Source organism: Centrocercus urophasianus, unplaced genomic scaffold (assembly GCF_019232065.1).
Source record: "Centrocercus urophasianus isolate 14NV4802_14NV808 unplaced genomic scaffold, USGS_Curo_1.0 seq_29, whole genome shotgun sequence".
NCBI lineage: Eukaryota > Metazoa > Chordata > Aves > Galliformes > Phasianidae > Centrocercus > Centrocercus urophasianus.
The window spans coordinates 12,547,987-12,572,958 of NW_024884855.1; the positions used below are offsets into that span (position 1 = coordinate 12,547,987).

The 24,972-nt window shown below is 45.0% G+C and overlaps 2 protein-coding genes across 4 annotated transcripts; one reads left to right on the forward strand and one right to left on the reverse strand.

Moving 5' to 3' along the window:
- Positions 1-274: 274 nt before the first annotated feature.
- On the forward strand, positions 275-5,885 carry SNN (stannin). The gene is made up of 2 exons (XM_042827618.1): positions 275-338; positions 3,973-5,885. The coding sequence occupies exon 2, from the start codon at positions 4,050-4,052 to the stop codon at positions 4,311-4,313; it is 264 nt and encodes an 87-aa protein (XP_042683552.1). The 5' UTR covers positions 275-338; positions 3,973-4,049; the 3' UTR covers positions 4,314-5,885.
- TXNDC11 (thioredoxin domain containing 11) lies at positions 3,783-24,755 on the reverse strand. 3 transcript variants are annotated; one of them, XR_006170366.1, is made up of 14 exons: positions 24,604-24,755; positions 22,667-22,883; positions 21,985-22,082; positions 19,250-19,379; positions 15,843-15,936; positions 15,282-15,394; positions 13,705-13,905; positions 12,557-13,346; positions 10,764-10,909; positions 9,531-9,640; positions 8,509-8,589; positions 6,685-7,340; positions 5,074-5,177; positions 3,783-4,258 (listed from the first exon to the last, which is right to left on the reverse strand). XR_006170366.1 is itself a non-coding variant. In XM_042827616.1 (12 exons), the coding sequence occupies exons 1-12, from the start codon at positions 24,753-24,755 to the stop codon at positions 6,716-6,718; spliced, it is 2,757 nt and encodes a 918-aa protein (XP_042683550.1). In that variant the 3' UTR covers positions 6,134-6,715. The 3 variants fall into 3 exon arrangements, 2 of the variants coding, with proteins under 2 accessions (XP_042683550.1, XP_042683551.1); XM_042827616.1 differs by lacking the exons at positions 3,783-4,258; positions 5,074-5,177 and having other exon boundaries at positions 6,134-7,340; XM_042827617.1 differs by lacking the exons at positions 3,783-4,258; positions 5,074-5,177; positions 24,604-24,755 and adding an exon at positions 23,705-23,798 and having other exon boundaries at positions 6,134-7,340.
- Between the last annotated feature and the right edge of the window lie 217 nt (positions 24,756-24,972).

The following is a 24,972-nucleotide window of genomic DNA, read 5'->3' on the forward strand; positions in this document are numbered from 1 at the left end:
CCAGCAGAAGCCCAGCGCAGCGCTGCGGGGCGATGAGGGGACGAGGAGACGCCTCTGCTGGGGCCGCACCTCGGCACGGAGCGGCAACGACGCCGGGCAGAACGGCGGAGGCGGCCGCGGGGCTCCGGAAGGGACCGAAGGCTGCGGGCGGAGCACCCCGGCAGGACGGCCCTCCCCCAGCGCGGCGCAGCGCCGCTCCGCCCATACCGTCAGCCGCTGCCGCCGGGCCGCGAGCACCGAGTGCGGATTGGCCGCCGCGTGACACCGCCCGGCCCCGCTGCGTGGCTGCCGTCGCGCCCAGGGTGGCGTCGGAGCGGGCGGCGGAGCTGTGACGGACGGTGAGCGCCGGGCTCGGCCGGGGCGGGCAGGCTGTCGCGGCGGGGCCCGGGCTGTTGAGGCGGTGGGGTGGTGCGGCGGTGGGCGAAGCCCCGCGGCGGCGGCGGCGGGCGAGACGTGCGGGCTCCGCCCCGCTCCGGGGCCGTTCCCGGCCCTCCTGGGCGCCGCCGAGCCGCTCTTTGTGTCTGTGCGCTGCGGCTGGGGGCGGCTCGCCGCTCTCCGCGGCACCACCGGGCCCGGGCTGCGCGCTGCGGGCTGCCGGCCTGCCCTGCCGGGTGTGCGGCTGCGGGGCGGCCGGGGAAAGGGTAGCGCTTCGTGCCCAGCGGGGCCGCAGCCGGAGCGGCGCCGGGAGGTGTGCGCTGCGAGGAGCGGGAGGGCGGCGGGCCTTGACGGAGCGCTTAGAAAACCGGCGAGCGTCTGAAGAGCTACTTCGAATGTCTGCGTAATAAGGTTTAATCGGCAGACACAGCGCTGTTATGAGTTTTGTAGCGCGATGGGAACCGAGCGGCGGCACGCTGCGGGCTCCGGCCCCGCTCCGCGTCCGTGGGGCCGCACCGCCGTGCCGCGGAGCGCCTCCCGAGCCGGCACAGCTCCGGCAGCCCAGGGCCGCGTCCAGCTGTGGCCGTGTCCGGCTGCAGCACGCACAGCGCCCCGCACAGCACCCCGCTGCCGCGCTCAGCTTCTACGCGCTGAGGTCTCGTGCCTGCGGCTGGCAGCCCCGCGGCACTGCCCTGCTCTCTTCTGCGAAGCGTGAACTGCAGCGTAAAGCTTTAAAGGCGGCTCTTGGTTAAATGCCAGGCGGTATCACGCCTCCCGTGGAAGCTGCGCGCTGCTGTGAGGCGTCACTTCTGGATCCGGTACTGCTGAATGGGTTAATAACCTCTTCCCACACGAAGCTGGAGCAGAAGCTGGCACTGGGCAGGAAAAAGCTATTATTTCTGGAGCAATGGCGTAGCGCTGCTATTTTCACTGCTTGATTGCTAAGAATGCTGTAAGAACCAAGGCAGGCTACTTGCAATTCCCAGCAGTTAATCTGATGTATCTTACTAATGAGTAAATGTACTCAGATGTGTCTTACAGCAAGTGGGGTGGAAGAGAGACAGCTCCAGCAGCACCACCAAGTACACACACAGGTACACCAGGTGTTGCTGGCAGTTCTTTTGAAGACTGGCGATTTCTAACTTCTCATCACTTACAGTAGAAGTGACAGATGAAGTCAGTGCTGCTCCTGGTATGCGTGTGGGCATATCAGCTTGGTGGGCTTTAGAGAAGGTGAGAGAAAGCTAGCTGTAATCTGCTGTGGGGTCAGTTTAAGGCGATCTACAGAATGCAGCATTCCCCCAGATGAGAAATGGAAGACAATGCAAATTTCAGTCCATTGCTGGTGGAGCACGAGGCTGGAGTTCTGCATCTAGAACACAACACAGACACCAGGGCTCTCTGGAGATTCTTACTGGTGTAGTTAGTGTGCATGTGCCACCCCACAGACAGAATTAATAGCTTTTAGCAGGAAAGCTGTAGCTATTCACCTAAAAGCCCGAGAAACAGCAACAAGACTTAATGGTGACACTGAAGTTTGTGCTGGAATGCTGCATTTGCTTGAAACAAAGCAGCCAGCTGATAAAATGCTGCTGCCAGCCTGCTTGGTCCCTTTCACCAGGAGCTGGCAGTCTGTGCTGTTGTAGAGCTGGGCAGGGGCTTAACAGCTGGCTTAGGAAGGATGCTGGTGCCCGTCTTCTTGAGCATGAAGGAGAAGATATGCATGAAGAAAGAATGACTGCTACTGCATCTTCTGAGAGTGGAAGTAACTTGAGAAAGATGACCTCGAATTTTATCCATCACTTTCTTAAAAGATGAATGTCCATGCAGTCATTTTTCCAAAGGCATGTAGGCTAGTTTTCTCCTATAACTCCTGCATTAACTATAGTGCGGTGCAAAACTAGCAGGGATTTCCTGGGTAGAAGTGAGCTGCTTGATGCAACCCAATTTTCCTGGCAGTATTAATGAGACCAGATCTATGCATAGAGAAAGGAAACTTGCTGGGTGATACATCCAGAGGAAGCTGTGTCCCTCTGTGTCCCAGAACCGAAAATATTCAGAAGATCTGAGTCTTCTGATGAAACTAAAAAGCAGGCAACTTGAAAAGTGCAGATTTGTGGATTTGGCAAAGGAAAAACTTTCGGAGGGGTCTGTCAGTGGTCACGTATACTCCAGATTGGACTATGAGTTGCTTAATGAAGTTGAATTGGTATCATGCATCCTGTAGGTCCTAGTTTTCCACCTCATGACACCTTGTACTTTGCCACACCAAAGCACAGGAGAACCTCAAAGACAAGTCCTGCAAGCTTCTGTTCTTATCTTCAACTATCGACACCTCTGTTGTATTAAGGGAGCTCTTCTGGTTCGTTGGTGAAAATGAACTCCATAAGAGCCACCCTGAGTCACCCTCAGCTGTTCATCCTGTATTGAATAAGCAGAGTTCGTAACACTGCGAAACAAAGATGACAAATCGTACACCTGTCTGGTTGCAGTGGGCACAGCTCTGCTGCTGATGGTATGTGGTACACTTACTTTTATCGTTTGTTTTTAATTGGGGAAAACTGGGTCTGCCAGATTTGTTGCATACCTGGCACAATTCAACAGCAAGCTGCTGGCTGCTCTGCCTTCAGGGCTGGGAACATAACCAATCTAAACCCTACCTTGCCTCTACAGTTTGGAAGCCACTAAGGGAAGAGCAGAAGCTTGTAATAATAATCTTCCCCTTAATGTTTTATTGGAGTCTTCAGTAACTCTGGCTTCTCATGAAAAGTGCACGAGAAGCATTATTTTTCTTCAGCTCAGTGAACAACCAATTAATCACCATGTAGTCAAGCCTTCTCAGTAGACCAATGTTACGGATGGGCTTCCAGCAAACTATTAGTGTTACAACTTTTTTTGCAAGTGTTACCAATCCTGGAACCCATAGAGCATAAGGAAGATAGTGTATATCAGATCTACAAGTGCTAGATTTCTGGCTGTCAGATGTGCCACTTCTGCAAGATTGCTTTAAGCATGCTAAAGGAAGCTGACTTACTACCTTGTCATGGACTTGACAACTCCACTATGATTTAATATTTGTACTGAAGAGTCGTAAGTCTCTCCACACAGAACTGTGTAGCTTCCATTACTGGAGGAAAAAACAACTTTGCTATGCAAATGTAGGTGTAGCCTTGATGTGGTCAGCTTGCTCAACTGTGCCTAATGACTTCAGTGTCTCTAAAAAGCTTGCTTAACTTGGGTTACAATTGAAATTTGTTAATGGACTGTCATGTCTCAGAGTTACTTCATCCTAAGGTACATCTGCATCTCAAGCTCTCAGTAAAAACTGTTACTCCTTAGCAGTTTGATGTTATCCATCTTGGAAGCAGGTCAAGAGCTGAAATAAGTCTAGCTTTCATTTGCATTAGTTTGCTATGAAAACTTCTAAATTCAAAGGCAGTTTGTGAAGAAATACCTTAAAACGAATATGGGCACATTCAGCACTTCAAGATTCTCGTGCAGGAGACTTGTGTGAGTCACACAGAGAGCGCCAACCGCAGATATTCCTGAAGATACGGAACTGCACAGCCTCATTAAATGTCTGTTTTTCCCCTGCAGGAGTCTGAAAATACAGTGAAGCCTGACGGTGCAGACAGAAGAGTCTTCAAGAAGCTGGACAATCTGAAATACTGACCATGTCTATTATGGATCACAGCCCCACCACGGGAGTGGTGACAGTTATCGTTATTCTGATTGCTATCGCAGCTCTTGGCGCCTTGATTCTGGGCTGCTGGTGTTACCTGCGGCTGCAGAGGATCAGCCAGTCTGAAGATGAAGAAAGCATCGTGGGCGAAGGAGAAACCAAAGAGCCCTTTCTCCTGGTGCAGTACTCTGCTAAAGGACCCTGCGTAGAGAGGAAAGCCAAGCTAACTCCAAATGGCACAGATGTGCATAGCTAACTTGGAGCGACACGTGGACTGTGGCTATGATGTGTGTAACCAGCAGAATCTATACTGTGAAGAACTTGTTCACATGCACACTATGCATCAGAACACCTCCATGAGACTTTTAAGCATTGTCTGCAACTGCACACACAGAGAAGTTGCTCTCTGCATCAACTGTAGATCCTAATTCCTCCGCAGGAGGAGGACTCACAGGACACAGGAGCTGACTCGTCTGGCATAAAGTCCATTGCTGGCAATGGATGCAAAGATATCTTGGTGCAAAGAGACTAACAGCATTTTTTTGTTACTTGAATGTGCATCTGAGCCTATTTTGATGGAACCACTACTGTACTGTGAACTACTTTACAACTGTGAACTGTAAATAGGCTGCCAGAAGCTTTATGCTTTGCATTCACAGCATATGAGAATAGCATGACGCAACTGCACATAACACGAGGGGACACTGAACCACAGCTGTCGATGGGAATCCCGATTTTCAAACCAGACACGTGGTTAAAGCTTGCTTCTGCTGTTAACTTCTGAGTGCACAGCCAAAAGGTCAAAACAGCACCGGCTTACTGGACTGGTGTAGAATACTTTCTTTAAAAAGGTGTAAGCCTACAATAATATGCTGAGGGAAGAAACACAGGAGCTTCACGAAAGGAAATAACTTCCTTTAGTTACAGCTAGCATTGGTTAAGCATCTGGCTGCTAGAGCAGATTTTGCTAATCACATGGCAACTGCAAGGAAACTGCCATTTTGATGGATTCTGACCTGGGAACTAATGATGGTCACCAAACCCTCGGGGTGGTCCAGAAGGTTTCCAGCGGTGTGAAGTGGCAGTAGAGCAGGCTTTTTCTCTTCTGTGTTTCTGCATGCTGAAACAGCAGAAGTTTTTACCTATTAAAACTGGCATAAATGCAACTAATGAATTTTTCCTAGGACCTCGTGTAATTAGCAGCTTGGGTATATGTAATCAAGATATTAATAGCCTGTTGTAAAAAGGCATTTTAGACTAAGACAGTCAGGTATAGAATTCAGTTCCTGTATCTTGTAAATGACTCTCGGTTTAACTCCACAAGATACATTTCAGCCTCTTCTATGAGAAATAATGCTGACAGGGTGAAAGATTTCTGGTTTGTTTGCAGCCTTCAAGCTAGCAACTGAAAATACTTCCAAGTAAGGAGATCTTTTTATTTTCTGCTCTATACTATAGTTCAGCTACTGAAACTGCAACAAGATGTGTCAAATAGGGGGTTCTAACCTCAAATACTTGGGAGAGGGACAGAGCTAAGCAACCAAGACCTGCTTTTGCCTACCCTAGAACTATAAGGCGCTCTCAAGCATCTTTGTGCCTAATTTCAATTTCAAACACTTAACTGCATAGGATAAAAATTTACTGTAACAATTTGTTTCTTGAAATATACTACAAATAATCAAATCCAACTTTTGTTTTTCTAGCTGACCAGGAAGTGATTGCTGCTGCTTGTCCCTGTACATATGAAATAACTAAGTAACACTGGCTTAGCAAAATGATAATGGCATTGTCATAGTTAATAAAGTCTTGTCCCTTCCTTCCAGAGTAAGACATTGTATTGTATTTTTAGTGCTACGTTTGGTTTCTTTCATTGAAGGCTAGAATTTGAAGCAGAAAAGAATACTGGCAGTAGGGAAAAGCTCCTGCAGTTGCTTTTAGAATACAGCTGACAGAGCTGTCCTTGCCCTGGCACATGCTTCTTAAGATGTCAGTGGCAGGAGACTGGCATACATGCAGCCAGACCCATACACCTAGACCTGTGTATTATAGAAATCCTAGAAATTAAGGAGAAAAGGATTAATTCAGTAAGATTTTTCTTTAGTTTTGTTTCACTAGATAACAGTTCACACATGGCTCTTGCAGATTTCAAGACAGTCAGGTAACTGGTATACAAAAGTGATACAAAGTGCTGAAGTTCTTGAATAAAGTATTTTGTCCATTCAAGTTCACTGATCACAGAGATGAAGTATTTCATTTTAATTCTGCAAACAATGCAATGAAAAGGGCAAATTTCAGAAGTTTATGGAGAAGTGTACATTAAAGGTCTAGCTTTTCTTCTAGCAGCTGTTACAGAGAAAGCTGGTGTAAAAATAATTGGTCCTTAGAGATGCTTTATGCTGCTGCCCCTAAACATCAGCATCTTAAATTTTAAATGGATAGGTGTTTGCAAGTTAGTGCAATAGTAAAGTGCAGAAAGTTTTCCATACTCCTTCTCTTCACTTTAGAATGGGGTACCTAATAAGTTGTTCAAGTATACAAAAATATTCCATTTGATTTTCTTTTTCTAGATCATGTGGGAGAAGTCTTTATTTACAGTGGATTTCAATAAAATTTGCATAAATACCTACTCAGTACGGCATCATGACTTTGTGCAAGCAATCATTCTGTCCTGTTTTCACTACTCTGTTCTGTCGCTACGGCATCAACACGATCAATCCTTTTCTCCTCTGTGCTGAGAGCTGCTGAAACCAATACACTGCTGTCATCAGCCACTGTTTGCTCTGACTGAAGGGCTTCTTTAGGTTCGTCTTTGCTCTGTAGCTTTCCTTCCCTCGATGCCACCAGGATTCTCAGTAATGTATTCTCCTTAAGGAGGTTTTCTGATGCGTCAGCCAGCTCCTGAAGCTTTTCGGCCATTTCTAGCAATTCCCGATTCTTCTGATCGTACGTTGCCTGCAACTGCTGGCTGTGGAGCTGCAGAGTCTTGTGCTGCTTTTCCAGTGTGTGCTTCTGCTGCTGTAGTCGATGTTCTTCTCTTCTAGCTTCAGAAAGCTGTGCCTCAAGGGATTCATGGGCTTGATGCAGGGCCCTGATTTCTGACCTTAACTTCTGAATTTCTTGCTCCAAGTGGGAGATGTGTCCTTGCTGTAAAACTGTCTCTTTATGGAGGCATTCTTTGGTGCAGGGCTCTGATGAAGAAAGACTCGAGTGATGTAAAATAAATTTAAGAAGATGAGGAAGGCTAACTGGAAAGTCTTCTGGGAACTTCACACTTTGATCCTTCCTGGAAGGACATACCAAGTTAGTGTCAAGGCATAAAGCTACAGAAGCAGTGATAAGTATCTGCTGCCCAACTCAAAATTGGTATCTTGGCTAATTACACAGTTAATAGAAACCTAAACTTGTATAATGAAGATACAGCACAGGCTATTTCTATTTCATAAACTGTTTCACCTGTATTCCACAAAGATAAGATGCTTTAATGAATAATTCAAGAACTTGGGGCAGATAAGGTTTGTGTTCATCAAAATTAAGCTATTTTTGGCAGACTAGGCAATGTGTTTTTTCTTCTCCTGCAGTCCTGGTGATCAGCCAAGTTAATTCTGTAATTAGCAGCAGCAGTTTCTCAGTTGACAAGCAGCTTACATCCAAACTTAATGATTCATGACATTTTGGAAAAAATAGCCTACACTAAGCCAAAATTGACTCATTACACAACAGTAATGTTTTACTATGTCATTATCCTTTTTAAAAATTATTATTATTATTATTATTTTCATCAAAACCATAGCATACATCAGAAAAGCTGAAAGGCTCTTTGCAGTGAAAACCAAACCAAAGCAGCAGCAGTGTGAGGAAGAAAACACTGAGCAGACCGGGTAACCTGCAAAAACAGTCCCATGGCAAATGCACAGAGAGCTGTGCAAAGCCTTCACAGAAAGCACCTTTACATCTAAAACAGCAACAACAATCTAGTGCTACTACACATACTGTCAAAGCCTGATTTCATTTATTACCTACATGTAGCAAAACTAAAACATGCTAGAAAGGAAAAGTGGGAAAGAAATCTGCAGATACAGTTCCAGTGCTAAACTACTTAAGAAACCACGTTTGTGAATGTTACAAACCCAATCTCACTAAAAACTATGAAGTTAGCCTAGAGATGGTTGGTAAAACAGGCCAAGACAAAACAAGCATCTGTGAAAAAACAAGAAACACGGGACTACATAGTAACACCACACAGACAGGTACCAGAGGAAGCCCCACCTACCACAAGTGGTTTTACTGCTCCTAGCCCTGCTTTGCCAGTGCTTTAACGTAATCCAAAGACCTTTTTTGCCATTTCATACTTGAGACACACGCTGTCACTATACTGAGACGCACGGATCACAGAGTTATTGTAGCTTAGTGAAGGAAAAAACAAAACACACGAGGGGAAAGAACTGCATTACCTCTGCTGAGGAAAAAATAAAATGGTCGGGAGCCGATCTGTCATAAATTCCCAAGGAAGATCATTTTGAGTGGTATCAATTCTGTTAAGAAAACATGCACACAAAAAGTCATTGGAGGGATTACAAAAAGGGAAAATGCAAATTTTTTTCCCCCTAAAGTTCTACATAGAAAGGAACATGAGTTTAATTAATGAAACGACTGTTCAATTGCTTGCTATGGCTTTATTTTGCTTTCTTCAGTCATTTCTGATTATAAATTGTTACAATTCTATTAGAAAGAAAAGAAAAAAAAACAACCAACAGATAACCACACAGTGGGTTTCAGCACCACTGAAACAAAAATAACAGACCAAATGATAGAACTTCAACGTCAGGAAAGAGAATGGGTGTAGATCTGAGAGCAGCATTTTACCTAGGGCAAAAAAGCAGCAATTATAAACAAGTGCTAGCTGTAGCTTTTAATTTTTCGCCCATATATCTCCTGCTGCTCCTTAAGGAAATTCAGTCAGAATGAAATAAGGACACAATGAGAACAGAGATGCAAGCAATCATGTATTTGAGAATACATCAATAAGAATGTTTCGGTTGCACTGAAACCCTGACCATGTTGAAGAACTGTCAGACAACACACGTATCGTACACACGTTGTATAAATGCGTACCTATGTCTCTCAATTCCTAAAATACAACACTGTACGATTCAATTCTTCATTCAAATGATCAGAGAAAGTTAAAAATGCCTTTCTGCTGCCACCTGCTGTACTGGTTCCCTTTCCAAAATGTGCTCCAAGAATAATTTGAAAATTCATTTTAACTGAACTGCAGAAACGCTGCAGTGAGATTGAAAAGAATCAAATTTAGGCAGAGGAAAGAAAGATAATGGATTCAAAGAAAAATGAAACAGATGACATTCACATCAACTACTGCGAGACTGTAGAGAGAAAAAAAAGTAATTATTCTCTAGGCCAATTATCTCAATGAACTTGCATTATTCTAGAGAGATTAAATTAGAATCTTTTTTACCTTGCCACAGTGAAATGATCTGGAGGCAAAAGCCGAGCCAGCTGAATAAAGATATGATTAAGAGAAGCACAGAATCCACACCACTGTGCATAATAGAGCAGCAAGACATTCTGTAAAATGAAATGAAGAGTCTTATTATCTACTGTAATTGATCTGCACTAAAGAAGGGCTAGTCTTCACAAAACCTCAATTATTTAGCACTCTTAACATATGAAAATACACTGCATGCTAACGTTGACACGCTTTATTACAAGCTATTTTCTGATGCCTTCTGTCTCTCAGGTTAACACAGGCATTCCTGGGGAATCTCCTCTCCGTAAAGAGAAAACACAGAGAATTATTTAGTTCTCGTTAAATAAAAATGCGTCAAGCTTTCTTACACTTCTTAGGATTCTTCTGCAGCCTTGAACTCCTACATGTCTAACAGTGACTGTACACCCCAGGAGGTGGTGCTGGGGAAGATGTCTGCCCTCCTGCTTTGGGCCTTTGGCTAGCAAAGGGCAGCTGGGATGCTGAAGCCAAGCACTGCACGTGTACCCACCTGCTGCAGCCCCACAGCCAACAGACACTAATCCTGAGTACTTCTTAAAAAGAATAAAAAGTGATTTAACTGCTCTTCAAGATCACCTCATACATAAAACAATTTCATGGCATGCAAATAGACAGCTTGTGCCTTTGAGATTTCTGTGTGCCAAATCCTATCTTCGGTTTAAAACTTCTGTCAGCTTTACAAGTGCTTTTTTTTAAGTTTAAAAACAACAATTAATACATAGAAAACAAAAGGTACTTATGTCCTTTAAGTTATGAAAGGCAGACATCACAACGCCCGGCAGCATTACCTCAAATTCCACGTGTGCAGCATGTGCTGCTGCAGAGGAAGGAGGGAAATGGGGCTGCAGATTGCAGGCAGAGTCAAGGACTTCTTTCCATCTCAAAAGCACAGGTAAAGTAAAAGGAATGGAACTTTAAACGATGGTAGAAAGCTGCTATGCAGGAATCCGCAGCATGGACTTTTTCATTCTTTTACCAGGAAAAAGGCACTTTGGAGATTCACTTAAAGTTACACTAAACTTGATTGCTTTTTTTTTTTTAAGAAACAAATATTCTGGCGTTCTGAATAAAGACTGTTGTATTTTACAAAGAAGCAACGCAGGTGGCTAAAAAAAGAATGAGAATCCTTCCTCAGAAGGTGAGCAACGACTTGCAGAAGCTTTTTCCTACAGCAAGGAGTACCTTTTCACTTGAAAACACAATGTGATGGAAGGTGCTGGTGGTCACTTCAGCCACGACGCGCTCTGCAGGGACACGGACTGAGGTGCCATCCACGAGATGCCTCTTCAAGGGACTGTAGAGAATGCTGAAATTCTTTATGAAGCTCTCTGAAACAAAAATGATACATAAACTTACGTCTGGATTTTGGCAGGCTGCATTTTGCCATTCCCAGATGAAACTAAAACCGACACATCGTACACAGGCAGAAAACAGCAGATCAACAAGTCTGCCTCTGACATACCAAGAGCAGTACTTCATTTCGTATTTGCTGCTCAACATTCATGAAATTCTCACAGCAGATAACAATATTGTTATTTTCCTTCCATATCTCCAGGTTTTGAGTACTTATGTATTATTAAGTAATAACTGAATAGGAAGGAATAATTAAAAATACTCTGCCTACTCCTGTATGTTTAAGAACCATCCGTAAAAACTGAAATCTGTTGAAGATATTAAACACAAACCTGTTCCATTAATTTAAAATATCAGAAGTTAGGCCAACTATAGGAATACAACAAAATAAATAATAAAATAGAAAGAAAATCACAGTGACTCTGACAATATATGTAGAAAAAAACATTTCTGGAAGCTCAAGTAACTCAGACAATGTAACTCAGCACAGCAACTCTCATCCCACTTAGGAAATCCTGTGAACAGAAAATATTTTAACACAGAAAGCACTGAGAGCACAAACAGGAAGAAAATTTATTATCTTCTCACCCAGATCTTTATTACCCCCTGAGCATCCATGTGTGGTCAACAATTTTTGTTTTTAGCATCATTTTTTCTTTCCAGAGTGTTCTGTGGGGCAGGGAGATGCAGAGGGGATGGAGGGCAGGTGGGAGCTGGAACTTCAACACAGCTCTTTGCCCTCCAGTTGTGCCTACTTACTTGTGCAACTTAAACACCTATGGCAAACTGCAAATACAAGGTAATGATGTAGCACCTACACTGATTAAACCTTCTGGAACAATTTACTTTGATACTGTGTTCACTAGAATTTACTTCCATATCTGCAGACTCTGCTAACATTAAAAGACTCTGCATTTTCCCCAGGCTGACTGAGCACACTGTCAGGGCAAGCAAATGCACTCCAGCAGGCAGCTCACAGCCTGCTCCAGGAACTGCAGTAAGCCAGAGCAGTGATTGTTGTCATCTCCCCCTGAAGACAATTGGCTTTTTTCTTCCCCCTGGCAATTTAGTATTGCCAGATCAGATCAGAAGCAATTCAAAGTTCTATACGAAAAATACATGTACCTTTAAAGAAAAAAAAAGTAAAACAATGTATAGATCAGAGGACAAAGGAAGGACTGGTCTGCACTGGTAAGGGAGCAGTATCTCGTGGAATGCTGGCAGCTTTTAGTATGTGGAAACAGCTGAATACCAGCAGTACCATTAATACACAAATGTGTTTTATAGTATCACATTTGTTAGAGGTTCAGCGTTACTTTTTTTTCCACAAGCAAATCAGTTTTTACCACTTCCTTCAATGTTACCACACAGTCACCATTTGCACACTCCAATGTTCACTTCACTTAAAGCAAATCATTTTATTGTGTGCATTTTGGTTCTCATGCCATTTAGAAAAATATTCTACTAGTCAGTTAGCTACTAAATACATTAAATAGAATAAATTAAGGCTCACGATGGTGACCACAGTCTCACTTTTCAGAACAGTGTGAAGTTTTCCATTCATAAGTTTACTTGCAAACCTGTTTTTATTATTTAAAGCATTTCTATAGCAGACAGCATACCCAGGGTAGATCCTGTAAGCGACTGATTCTGATCAAGGACATAATGCAGCTCTTCTTTCAGGTCAACAATGGCAGCAAATTCCTTACGATGAGTCGATCTTGATGCTCCTAGTCTCTCTGCATATATCCAAAAAAGATTTGAATCCAGCAGATAGAGGTTCAAGGTTTTGTTGGTCCTGCAGCTCAGACCAGTAATGTTAGTGCCAGCAATATGAAGGTCAGGAATAAAGCAGTTCCTATCCTCAATATGAGGAATAGAATTCTGGATGTCAGCATTATCTTTCTTCCCATGGGAAGAAAATGCAACTTTAGGGGTCTGAAAGATGGTCTTCTCAGAACTAATGAAACTTAAAAAATGTCTATCGACCGTTCTGCAACATGCAGTGTAATAGCTAAAGGGACTGTAGAAACTTAGGAAATTGCTGCATTCAATGCTACTCGAAACAACTTGAAAAAAGGTGTGTTCCTGGAGGTAGAAAGAGTCCAAAGCTGTTTCTATCTCAAAGAAGTTACAGCGTGGCACACTGACTTTATCTGGTTTGACACCAAGCGTCTGATTAATGCACAGCTCACACACGTTGTGAGTTCTGGATATCGAGTGCCACTGCGGAAGCACCACTGTGTTACAGCATGGGTACTTGGTTATCAAAAACGTGTCTGCCAATTTCATATGTGCATCTGGATCAGAGGAATCAGAAGCTGGTGAATCACTGTTCCCTAAGTGCTGAAGCTCTGGTTCAGCTCCCTGGCTTTTGTTACAGCTGTGGTATTCCAAGGCCACTTTGGTAATCTACAAGGAAAAGAGAAAAGCAAAGTGAGATTAACTGCACGTAGTTCACTCAAAAGCAGTTATCTCTTGCAGGTTTAACAACCTCTGCAACTTTTGATGGAATTTTACAAAGTTTACCACTCTTCTATATCCTTAGGAAAGAATTACAGGAAGCTGCTGTGACTTTGTAACAAAGCTCAGCATCTCAGTCTACAAGAATTAAATACAAAAATACTGTTTAAATCACTTTCATTCCACGACACTGATCTCAAGGTCCTCTCTGTACTCTGTTTATCACAGTTCAGTAACACAATGGTTGAAGAAGAAAAGAGCAGACTTCCCTTCCATCTCACCTTTAAGATGAAGGTGTTTCACTTACTTCGTCTAACAGAGGCTGAATTTCTGCCAAGGGGTCGTAAGGTACAAACACGAGAAGCGCCGGCCCTTTCTTCAGCTCGTTGCTCAGAAGAAGGCTTTTTCCCCCATGTGGTCTCAGCCAGCGGATGAGCAGCTCTCGATTTTCCAGAGCCCACTTGCACACATTCTCAGCTGTATAGTTCATGGTGTCATTTGGATAGATCTCGAGAAGGGAAACAACAATTGTTTGCTCTCACTTACTAAAACATACTGCTCACTATTGAACGCAGTTCCCAACTACAGTGTGCTTTGTTACAGTAATGCCTGAAACACATTTTTAATTTAGCAAAACTATTCAGAGAGCTTCAGAACTTCGTACCTCCATCCCCCTCTCATGAGATCACGTCAAGATTCAGTCTTCCAGGCAGCAAGTCTTCTGCCAGGCAAGCTCCTTTTTCTTTCATCACATCACTATGATCTTTACTGTTTGCAGTCAAGGCTTTATAAAGAGTGCCATTTCTAAGTTGACATCATCACGTGTTTTGATTTATAGCATACTAGAGCAGTTTTTTCCACTACTAATTAAACATATTAACTCACCTTACGTCAATATTTTAAGAACCCAATAACCAGACTGCATTTAAAATGGCTATACTGTTTTTTAGTACTGAAAGTACAGAAGAAAATTGTTGAAAATTGGCTTACAGCTTCTAGGATCATTTTCATGAATTAAGGTAAGTTTATCCTGAATCACTGCAAAGACAACAGCAGTCTCATGCATTTACCAATGCTTTTTAGAAAAAAGCCATGTTCTCCCTAATGTCAGTTGAATAAAATACTGCATGGAAGCTTATCTTCAGAGCTTCCACTCACGCTAGCAGTGTGGACAGATAAGGACTCCATACACAATAACAATTCCAAAAGTATTTTCAGTTATATTTCCCATATTATTAAAAAGACTTTCCCAGATTGTTAAGATGAACCCGAGGGCCTCTGAAAACTTAAGTCAATCTACTACAGAAGGCCAAATACGCTGTGAACACAAAGCCCACTGTCACACACTTCAGAGTAGTAGGACAAGAGCTGAGCTGAAGTATCTATATACCTTCATATGCTGAAAGTCCAGGTATTAAGGTCTTTAAAGTAATTCTCAGATAAATACAGGCTTTACAGACAGTCAAGAAAATAATTCAATTTCCTTCACGGATGGATGAGCTATGACTGCATGCATTTCAGCAGTGCTGGTGCAGCTTCACATTGCTGTGCTCTGGCACTCATTTCCCTACACATGCAAGGGAAAAAGCCAACAAGCAGAAGTGTATACCTTTGACTCTTGCAAAAACCAGTCACGTAATTGAGTCTGATACTTGTCCTGAGGCCCTATCGGCCACCTGGTCTAGACACTGCTTAAAGTTTAAATCATTTAGAGCAGCTGCTGACTAGCAGAAAGAAAACGTGTATTACCATACAAAAATGTACTACTTAGATGCTCCTTGTTCTACTGCTTTGTGGAACACTCCTTTATTACATATTTGTCCACATGATGTTTGCACTGCAGCACAGTTGTCTCAGTCACCACAACACCAATACGATACTCACAAGAGATGTGTTGATGTGTCTGTGCAAATACACACTGCCCGAATGCACCAACGAGATCTCCTCCGCAACAAGCTTATCTGTGACCACTCCGAAGCGCACTGTTCCCAGGTAATCTTAAAGGGCAAATGTTCAGTTTTAAATAGAATTCTACACTGAACTTCTCTCCTGAGAGCCTTAGAAGAATACACATCTTATTTTTAAAATGCAACAACACTGGAACTGAAGACACTCTGGAATTCAACGCGGTCAAATGCTGTCTGCCTCCAGCTATGGATGCACTGCAGCTACACTTGAGGGATTTTGAGAAAAGTGCCCCTTTGTGTATCACTGAGAGCAGCTGCCCTGTACTGGAATTCCACGATGGCTGACCCCAAAACATACCATAAACCTTCCACGTAAGCAAACTTTGCACAGTAATTAAATATAGTCTCATAATTAGATGAACCTTAATATACACTCAAAAGGGATCCACTTTCAAATTACAAAATGTTGCAAAGAATTACTGAAGTCCATACAAGTACGTTGTTCAGACACCCCTGAAATTTTGAAGATGAATTTTACCTTTCTTTAATGAATGTAAAGCTGACGTAAAGAAGGTTAAATAACCGGGAGGCTGCGGTGAAGCGTTGAACTCAAAATATCCCACAACTCCAGGCTGAAAGAGTAAGAATTACAGTTAGCTGAGCGATTTGCAACTACGTGGGAGATGAAAGCTGTTTGCCTACACTAAAATGTAACATTTTAAAAGACAACAAAACAGCGTTTGCTGAAGAACAGTCACTTAATGCTGTCAGAAAAGAATTAGTATTAAAAGACTGATCAGGAATCAGTTCTAAAGCTGTCATTTGACAGCTACATAAAATGCAAGGATGCTTTTAGGACTGCAGAGGCATGACTAAAAATTAATATCCCTAGAAATTATCAGTCAGTTCCAACCGTATAATAAAAATCATAAGTGTTATGAGACTTCTTCAGAATGAGAATATCTAGTATAATTTTTCAGACTACATTCTAATCATTTACTACGTTGCACATAATCAGCAACTGTGTGTGCATCACACATCCGGTGAGTCAGTACTGGAACTGCTAAGCCCACAGCCTCCCCATGTTAAAGCTACAGCCACTGCAAGTTCTTTCGCTGTGTCACTTAAGGCTCCGTGTGAGACCAGCTGCACCAGAACAAAGAAACAAAAACAAATAAGAAAAGATCTTCAATTGCTGATCAGACAACGTGAAATGTTAAAGACTCATCCATAGGCAGGGCTGCTGGCAAGGCCACGAGCACAGCTGGGAGCTGCCTGCAGGCTGCTGCTCCGAAACATCACCTACGTTTTGAGTTTAAATTTTGCAGAATACAATTCATTTTAAATCATAATTATTAATCACTGCCTTTCTATTCACCATTCCAATTGGTTTAGCAGGCCTTCAGGACAAAAAAAGCGATGGAATTCGGTCATTCTGTGCTGTTTCCCAGTTCCACCATCCCGGTGCATGCACCAAATGCACAAAACAAGAGCACAGGGATCGCTGTGGGACAAAAGATTCCAGCCTCACCGACCGTCCCGGGTGAGGCAAATACCTCCCCAACGAGATACCTTCATTTGGTATTTCAAAGGATGCTTTTATTATTTCAGCTTTACATATAAAAAATGAGTATAGTTTCAAAACATGAATATGTGATTTGCCTATTGTTGATATTAGTGAAAATATCTCAGAATGTTTCACTGATAAGATGGTTCCCCATTCCAACCAGTGAGCTGTTCATCCAGGCAGGAATTATCCTGCCTGACACTGAATGCTACCCACAAGAGCCTTCCTCTTAAAGATTTTTAATGAAACACTCCAAGAAATTACCAACAATAAAAGTGACAATAACAGTTGTCAAAAAGAAAATAATAACATAAACAAAGAAGTGAAAATATACGGAAATGTAATAGCATTTGTTCTTCAAAGAAGGATAACAGCACAAAAAAAGACAGTCATTGCTTCTCTTCATTTTCCCTTCCTAACACCAAATTAAGAAAGTAACAAACCAGCCAAGTAAACCCAGCAAGGAGACACACACAGCTCCTTACACGGCTTCTCATTTCTGGCACCATTTCTAAATACCATCACTGGCACGAAACAGCAACTGAAAGCAAGAAGTGACAGCAGAAGTACCAAGAAGCCGAAGGGCAGACCTAGAAAGCAGTTCAAAGCCACTGAGCAGACGAGGCCCTGACTGCTGTTACCCATCAGCTGTGCCTACAGATCTCCGAGTGCTGACTGCAGTGGAAGGCAATCACAGGCACACTGGGAGTGACTCTTGCAGGTTTCAATAGTAACAAAACTGGGTGGGTTTAGCAGAAAGTATGCTTTATGTATGAACCTTGTGCTCTACGCCCGATCTGCAACCTGTTTGAACAATGTCCTTTTTGTGACCTGACAAGTTAGAAGTTCCTCCTCGTGACTGGGGCAGGTACACAAGGCAAGTAAGTGGCCAAAGTGCTGCATCCCTTCCTGAGCACTGTGCAAACTGTCCTGCTCTCCTGCCAGCTTATTTGGGTCCCCTAATGGAACCTGAGCAGCTCTGGGAGCTGGACCAACACAGGGGCAGCTCAGCAGGAGAGAGATTCAACTTTTATAAAGGAGATCTCAGTATAGATAGGAAGTTCCAAATCTTGGAACACAGATTTGCTAAGAGGAGCTCAGACAGCACCAACTTCCACCTCCTTGTAGCTACGGCACAACTGCAGATTCCTCTCCCGATGCACTAAGATCTTCCTATACACTTTATGTTCTGCTTTCCAAATGGGATGTTCTCCTTTGCTCTCAAAAAATAAATTTAACTCTTATCCTATTTTAATTTTGCACTGCTATCATTTCATGAATATATAAAAAATCCAAATAATTACTGTCAGAAAACGCAGTCTCAACTGTGGGTGATGTGCAGCATTGCAGTGCATACACACATCCATACAGCCCTCCCAGACCCAAATCTGGAGCCTGAGCACCACCGTCTTCCAAGGAGGCAAGCAGAACAACAACGAAGTCATAGAGCAGTAAAACTGAAGCAGAAAAAGGACAACAGAATCGCAGAATGCACCAGAAAGAGACACAGAACCCACTACTCCTGCCTCTCAGCCCCCGCTTACAATGCTGGGGATCTGTACAAATGCAGAGCTCTGAATGTCGAGCCCAGCCCAGCACCTGCACCACGAGCTGCCTGTACTGCAGCACCCACACTGCTAAACTAAAGAGGAGCCACTCGGATCTGCAGCCCTGCACAGCGCTGTGCTTCTGCCCACACGGCGCAGGGCTGCTCCCCAGGAACCGGGCGTGCAGTACGACAAGGGCATTTTCCATCATGTGCTGCAGAAACTGACAGTTTTAAAGGGATTAGAAATGGTTCTGATTTCTATGCACACTGCCCACTCGGAAGTAATTAATCCACCAGCACTGCTCTCAGCCTCAGCACCTCTGAGCACACAGGACTGAAAATGAGAGAGGCAGCGCACAGGTGGGTTAAGGTCATGAAGGAACAGCACACAGAGAGGTCAGGAGCCAACAGTCATTTCAAGTGATTTCACATTTGTTTTTACTTAGCATTTATCTCAGTAGAAAGATTTAATATTCCTTTAAAATTAAAACAATTATTATATATTTTTCAGGTGCTGCAAGATTTTGGAGAAAAGATTTCTTCTGTCTTTCTGCTTCATGTTTCTTTTTGCCCCGCGAGGTAACAGCTATGATTCTTGCCTCTATTAAAGTAATGCAAATTAACAGCATCATTAAATCATAACAGTCACTGCACAGGGAACCAGAGTTATGAATGTGTCGTTTCATGTATTTATGATTTAAGCACATTTACAGGGCACTGATTTTAAGACTCTGGAGAGCAATGAGCACTTGGGAGCAGATCAAACTTAACTGTGACACAAAACTCTTTCTGAACCACAGCAGAAAAGCTAGAGAAGAGAGACATGTACCTCATAATTTGAGAGGAAATCTAGTAATTTTGATCGAGACGAGATGTAGAGTAGTGGTGTCATCACCCGGCGAACAAACTTTTCAATATAAACAGCACTCATTGGGCCTTTGTATTCAATTGGTCCAAAACTAGTACCAAAAAAAATAATAGAACATTAAGACTGAAATTCACAGTAGAGTCCCTGCTGGAGGTGGCAGAGGTGGAGTTCTACAGACAGCAAGCTCAGCTCTTGGGATTGCTCTCTGTGCTCATCATCCATGGTGCCTGCAGCTGGCAGAGCTGCGTTACATTGACACTACAGCATCCCTGAGGCACAGCACAGCATCCCCAGCTGAAGTCACAGCGACAGCACGGCGCCTGCGTGCAGATGTGATGTGTTGGTGGGGACGGAGCTTCTGAGTTCCATTAACGACGCTGGTAAAAGCCAGGAATTAATTAAATGTTCCTATCCATATAGTTCTGCTTGATCTATTTGAAGTAAGTACACCACAGAATATAGATCTGAAAAGCTGCTACTGCTTTCCCTTTCTTTTCCTTTTTAAATCTTGAGACTGAAAAGATGCAAGGGTTCTTCACATGAATGTTTCCAAGTATCATTCAGTAAAGCCAGGACCAACCCCGCCATGCTGCTGCTGGGCAGCCGGGGTGACCTGCAGCCCCTCCCCGCAGCGACGACAGCAGAGTGGCCGCAGGGCTGCGGTGCCAGACCTCCTCCTCCGCCCCCCTGGGTTCACCCAACGGCTGAGGTTGGAGGGAACCTCGATGATCACCCAGCCCAGCCCCCTTGCTGCAGGCAAGGTTGCCCTACACCAGATCAGGTGGCCCAGGATCCCATCCAGCCTGGCCCTGAATGCCTCTAGGGATGGGGCAGCCTGTGTCACAGCCTCACCGTCCTCTGAGTAAGGGGTTCCCTCCTAACATCTAACCTAAATCTCCCCTGTTTTAGATTAAAGGCATTCCCCCTTGCTCTATCACTATCAGACCGTGTAAAAAGTGTCAGTCACCTCCTGTTTATACGCTCCCTTCAAGTACTGAAAGGTCACAATGACGTCTCCCCGCAGCCTTCCCTTCTCCAAGCCAAACAACCCCAGCTCCCCCAGCCTTTCCTCACAGGAGAGGTGCTCCAGCCCTCTCGGCACCTCTGTGCCTCCTCTGAACATGCTCCAGCAACTCTGCATCCCTCCTGTTCTGAGGCCCCAGGCCTGGGCACAGTGGGGCCCCACCGGGCAGAGCAGAGGATGACAATGGCCACTGCTCTTTTAAATCCTACATCTCATTTACCATCTTTAGGTTGGACAAGACATCACAGTCTAAAATGAAATAAAAAAACAAGAGCACAAAGGATTAATCCATTCCCACTAGTCCACTGAAAAATTTAACATCATGCATTCTGTAATACAGCTTATGCATATACATGCTAAAAGAAAAAAAAAATAAAAATAATTCAAGCTTGCACTGAGATACTTATGTGCAAATGTTCTGGAATGGTTTTTTAGAGCTTCCTGGATTAATCTATATCTTATGTTGGTATATCATAAGTCTTTGCCTTAACAGCAACACATACTGCTTCCTCTCACGTGCAGTGAACAATGCCCAGGAGTTTGATATCTCAGGCAGGAGGGAGTTATTGCCCTCTGAGGGCTTCATAGGGTTATCAACATGGATCTACATCTCACTGTTGCAACTCTGTTTAAAGATACAGCAATCAGTTACTGATAATACCCAAGTGTATTCATCTAATGTGTTATTTCAAAATAAAGTAATTCTAACTTAATGCATGTCCAAGTAAGATTCTGCACAAATGTATTTGTTGGGTTTTTTCTTTGTTTGCTTTTATTAGGGTTTGAATTCTTCCAGTACCATTCAAAGTTCAGCTGACAAGGATTAGGATTGTTCATCCTCAGCACAAATCCCCAAACTAAGTACAGTCTGCTTCTGTAATGAGAGAGCTGCAAAAATGCCACTGAGAAACTACGCTGCACCCAGCTCTGCTGTACCCAGTACTGGAAAAACATTACTTTCTGCTCCACACAAAAAGAATGCATACATACAAACACTAAAAAAAAACAAAAGTGAGGCTACAGAATACTGTACAGTGTTACTCAAACATCCGGGGCATAAGAAAGGAATGTACAATTCAGATTCAGAAGAATGTCTTCACTGCACTGCTCGATTTCAACATGCACCTAAATTCCATTCCTAAACACGACTGCTGCCAAAAATTGGGACCAATGAATAGAATCCACCTACAGAGCAAAGAGGAAACTAAAATAAAAACATAAATCTGAATAATTTACATTTCACTGGAGAGAGAGCTTCCAGGAGATGCATGTGCAATACCAATTTTCCTTAGGGATGAAAACTTGAGCAGCACAACACTTAATGGACAGGTACAGCCCTTCTCAGTAGCACTGTCAGCTTCACCCAGAATCCCCCCTTTTTCAGCTGTCTTTTAACTGTAGACAAGGAACTTTGAAAACACAACGTTTTTACGAAGGTGCTCCAAAAGTAATGCCTCCTTTTTTATTGTGTTGGCTGATGATATGAGAGGCAGATGTTGAAAGAGTTTTGTAGCTGAGAACTTGCTCTATCACACACACTGTTGTGCTCTTTGCAACAGCCATAGTTTCCATGGAAATAAGTAGGAGGCATTACTTTTGGAGCAACTCACGTACAATACTCCTGCTTTGCAAGGTGCCAACTAGACAAACAGACTCCACATGAAGGTCTTACCTGCGGTGGTATAAGTGTATGACAGGAAAATAAAAGAAATGCTTCTGCTTCCTACATTTCCCCTGGTTCCACCAGCAATTAATAGCAACAAACAGCACCTGCAAAGCAGATAAAAGTTCACAGCTAACAGCAAAGTACATTCCTGTAACTTTCTTTATCTAGTTTGCTTTTTACCCCCAATGCATTCCACCTGTTATTTTCAGCACCTTCTCAAAGCAGTATTTCATACCCCCTCCTCTTAATTCTATCACTTTCTTTCCTTCCTCCCCAACCCTCCCTTTTTTGTTTAAAATCTTTTTGTTGTCATTTCTTTGCACAGCAATATTTCATGGTCACTTTTCCTTCTGGTTTTTAAGCTTCCTAATCTAAATCCTAGGACTGCAGGCAAACTCCCCGTAGTTTCTACCTGAAGGCACAGCAATAAATCCAGAAACACTTTACCAGACAAAAGCTGCAGAGCTCCCCATCCAGGAGCAGAAATAACACACAGATGAGCATGCATCACAGCTTTGCTCCATTCATTCAAGTGCTGTGTATGTAAAATTAAAGACGACTGGCTCAATCACTGCATGGTACAGACATGCAGGTCGTTCTGGTTCCCACGGGATGACAGGAGTTGGCCCCTCTTTGGGGACCAAAGCTCTATCAGATCACATGTAAGACTCCTGTCTTCTCTAGTTACCTGGTCTGACAATCTGCTGGCCACATGTTCTATTTCTTCTCTCACGGCGACCGACTGGCCACACCACGGCGCGTAGAAGAAATACAATGCAATCTCTGAGTCCTGACGAAGGTGATCTGCATAGTCTAACTGTCCCCGAAAAAGATCGATGACGGGAGATCTTGTGGAGAAAAAATTCACTGGAAGCTTTGCTGGCATTGTTACATCTTTCGCTCGGCTGTGGGAAGGAAATCAAGAGGGCTCAGTGAGACTGTGCAGTAATTAAAGAAGCATGCCCAAAGCCTTACCTTAGGGCTAGTGAATGTCATACAGTGACAAAACTGCAAGAATTGACACAAATTATCAGTTTCAAGAAATACCATGAAAATCTAAAGATCATCCTTTTAAACAAGTTTCCGAAATTCGCCCTGCTGTAACATGCACCATGCTCATGGGTACATTAGCCCACACTCTTCTTGCTGGGTGCTTCAGAACACAGAATTAGCAGGAAGAGTGATTGCTTTGGATTTCTTCCCTGGCCTCATCCTCTTTTAAGACCTGTACTTTAGGTAACAGCACCTAATAAGAGAGGAGACACTGGTCATACAGCTTTGTGATGCTTATATGGACAGAGATCATTACTGTAACTTACACATTGCTGTAAAGTGCTCCACACTTCTATTATTTTATACTCTGCTATGAAAAGCTGTTTTACTATGACATTTACCACCAGGTGAACGCGTACCGGTTCATTTTACCAACACCACTGATCAGAGCTGGGACCACAGACATTGCCCAGGGCATGTTTCCTTTCAGAAGATGTCAAGAAATGGGGTCTTGATTTGAAGACTATACAAGATGGGATGACAACAGATTGAGTCTCTTAAGAGAAATGACTTCGACCAGCAGCACCAAGAAACTGCTTTCTGTCACACCAGCACTCCAATGATGCAGAACGCGGCACTTCCAGCACTTTCTGGAAGTTATGGGAGTTCCTAATTTGTACCTAAGAGATAGTTATCCGTCACAGAGCGTTTAACATACAGACCAGCTCCTCACCTTCACAATTCACTGGCTCTAGCACCCACAAAAGGATGTGCTCTCACACAGGCTGCCCCAAAGCGCTGTGTTACAGACTTCTGCCTCCCCCATCGGCAGCCCTGCCAGCACAGCCGCCCCATCCCGCGGCAGGTCCCAGGGTTGGGTGGGTGGGCAGACAGACGGACGGCGCCTAATAGCTTAAGGCCGAAAAACGGGATACGAGATTGGCTCTGAACTGCAAGAAAACGGGTCAACACGACAGGCAGCGAGAGGAACGACTTAGGAACTACACCGCTGTCCTCAAGTAGGAGAAACACCCCCAACAGCTGACGACCAGAGCCGCCGAGTAACAAAGCAGCAGCTCGCCGCACCGCTGCACCCAACAGCCGCCCTCAGCGGAGCCCTGCGGCTGCGCGGCCCCGGGCAGGGAAAACCCCGGGTGCCGTCGCTCCCTGACCTTCCCAGCGAGTGCGATGCGGCCTGCGGCGAACGGAGCTCACGTCGAGCCGAGCTTCCGCCACGGCACCCGGACTCCGCCCCGGGCCGCAGAGCCCCGCAGCAGCCGCTCCCCTCCCGTTCTCCCTCGGCGCGCAGCGGCCGGCAGCGCAGCGCCACTCGCAAGGGAGAAATAAGCCGCTCCCCGGCACGGCCGGTGAAGGCCCGCGGCTTCGGATCCCCGTCTCCTCCGCCCCGCCCGCACGACCCGGCCCGGCCGGCTTCGGACGCCGCGATCGTCACGGGACGGCACCGCGTGCCACGCGCTCCTCAGCGCCCGACCGCAGAGCGGGAAAGGCGCAGGGCCAGAGCGGCGCTCCGGGCCTCGCTCGGGAGGGCGCCCCGCTCTGGGCCGCGCGGCCCCGTTCCGCCCGCCGGCCCCGGGTCCCAGCGGCTCGGTCCAGCCGCTCCCCCGCCGTTACCTGCAGGTGACTTTGAGGGCGACAAGGAAGGCGCAGCCCAGCACGATGGCGGCCCCGCACAGCAGCTCGGGTCGTCGCGCCATCCGGGCGGCGCGAGGCCGCAGCCGCGGGGCGTCCGCAGGGCCGGGCCCGGGGCCGCCGCTTAACGACATCGCCGCTGGGCGCGGCGGGGAGGGCCGCGGGACACCGGGCCGCTCCCGCTCGCACACGTCTCCCTGCCGCCCGCCCGTCAGCCGCCCGGGGCGGGACCGCCGCCCGGCGCCCGCCAACCCAGCGCCGCCACGCAGCGCCGAGCCCCGCCGAGCCCGGCAGGCGCAGGGCAGGCCGGGAGCGGCCGGCTGCGCCGCGGCGCTGAGGAGGAGCGCGGGT

Coding starts and splice junctions, on each gene's coding strand:
- SNN (XM_042827618.1), top strand. CDS start 4,050: ATGTCTATTATGGATCACAGCCCCACCACGGGAGTGGTGACAGTTATC.
- TXNDC11 (XM_042827616.1), bottom strand. CDS start 24,755: ATGTCGTTAAGCGGCGGCCCCGGGCCCGGCCCTGCGGACGCCCCGCGG. Junction 15,937..19,249: donor ATTTCCTCTCAAATTATGAG/GTACATGTCTCT, acceptor TTACTCTTTCAG/CCTGGAGTTGTGGGATATTT. Junction 10,910..12,556: donor GCTTACAGGATCTACCCTGG/GTATGCTGTCTG, acceptor TTTTTGTTTCAG/AGAGCTTCATAAAGAATTTC.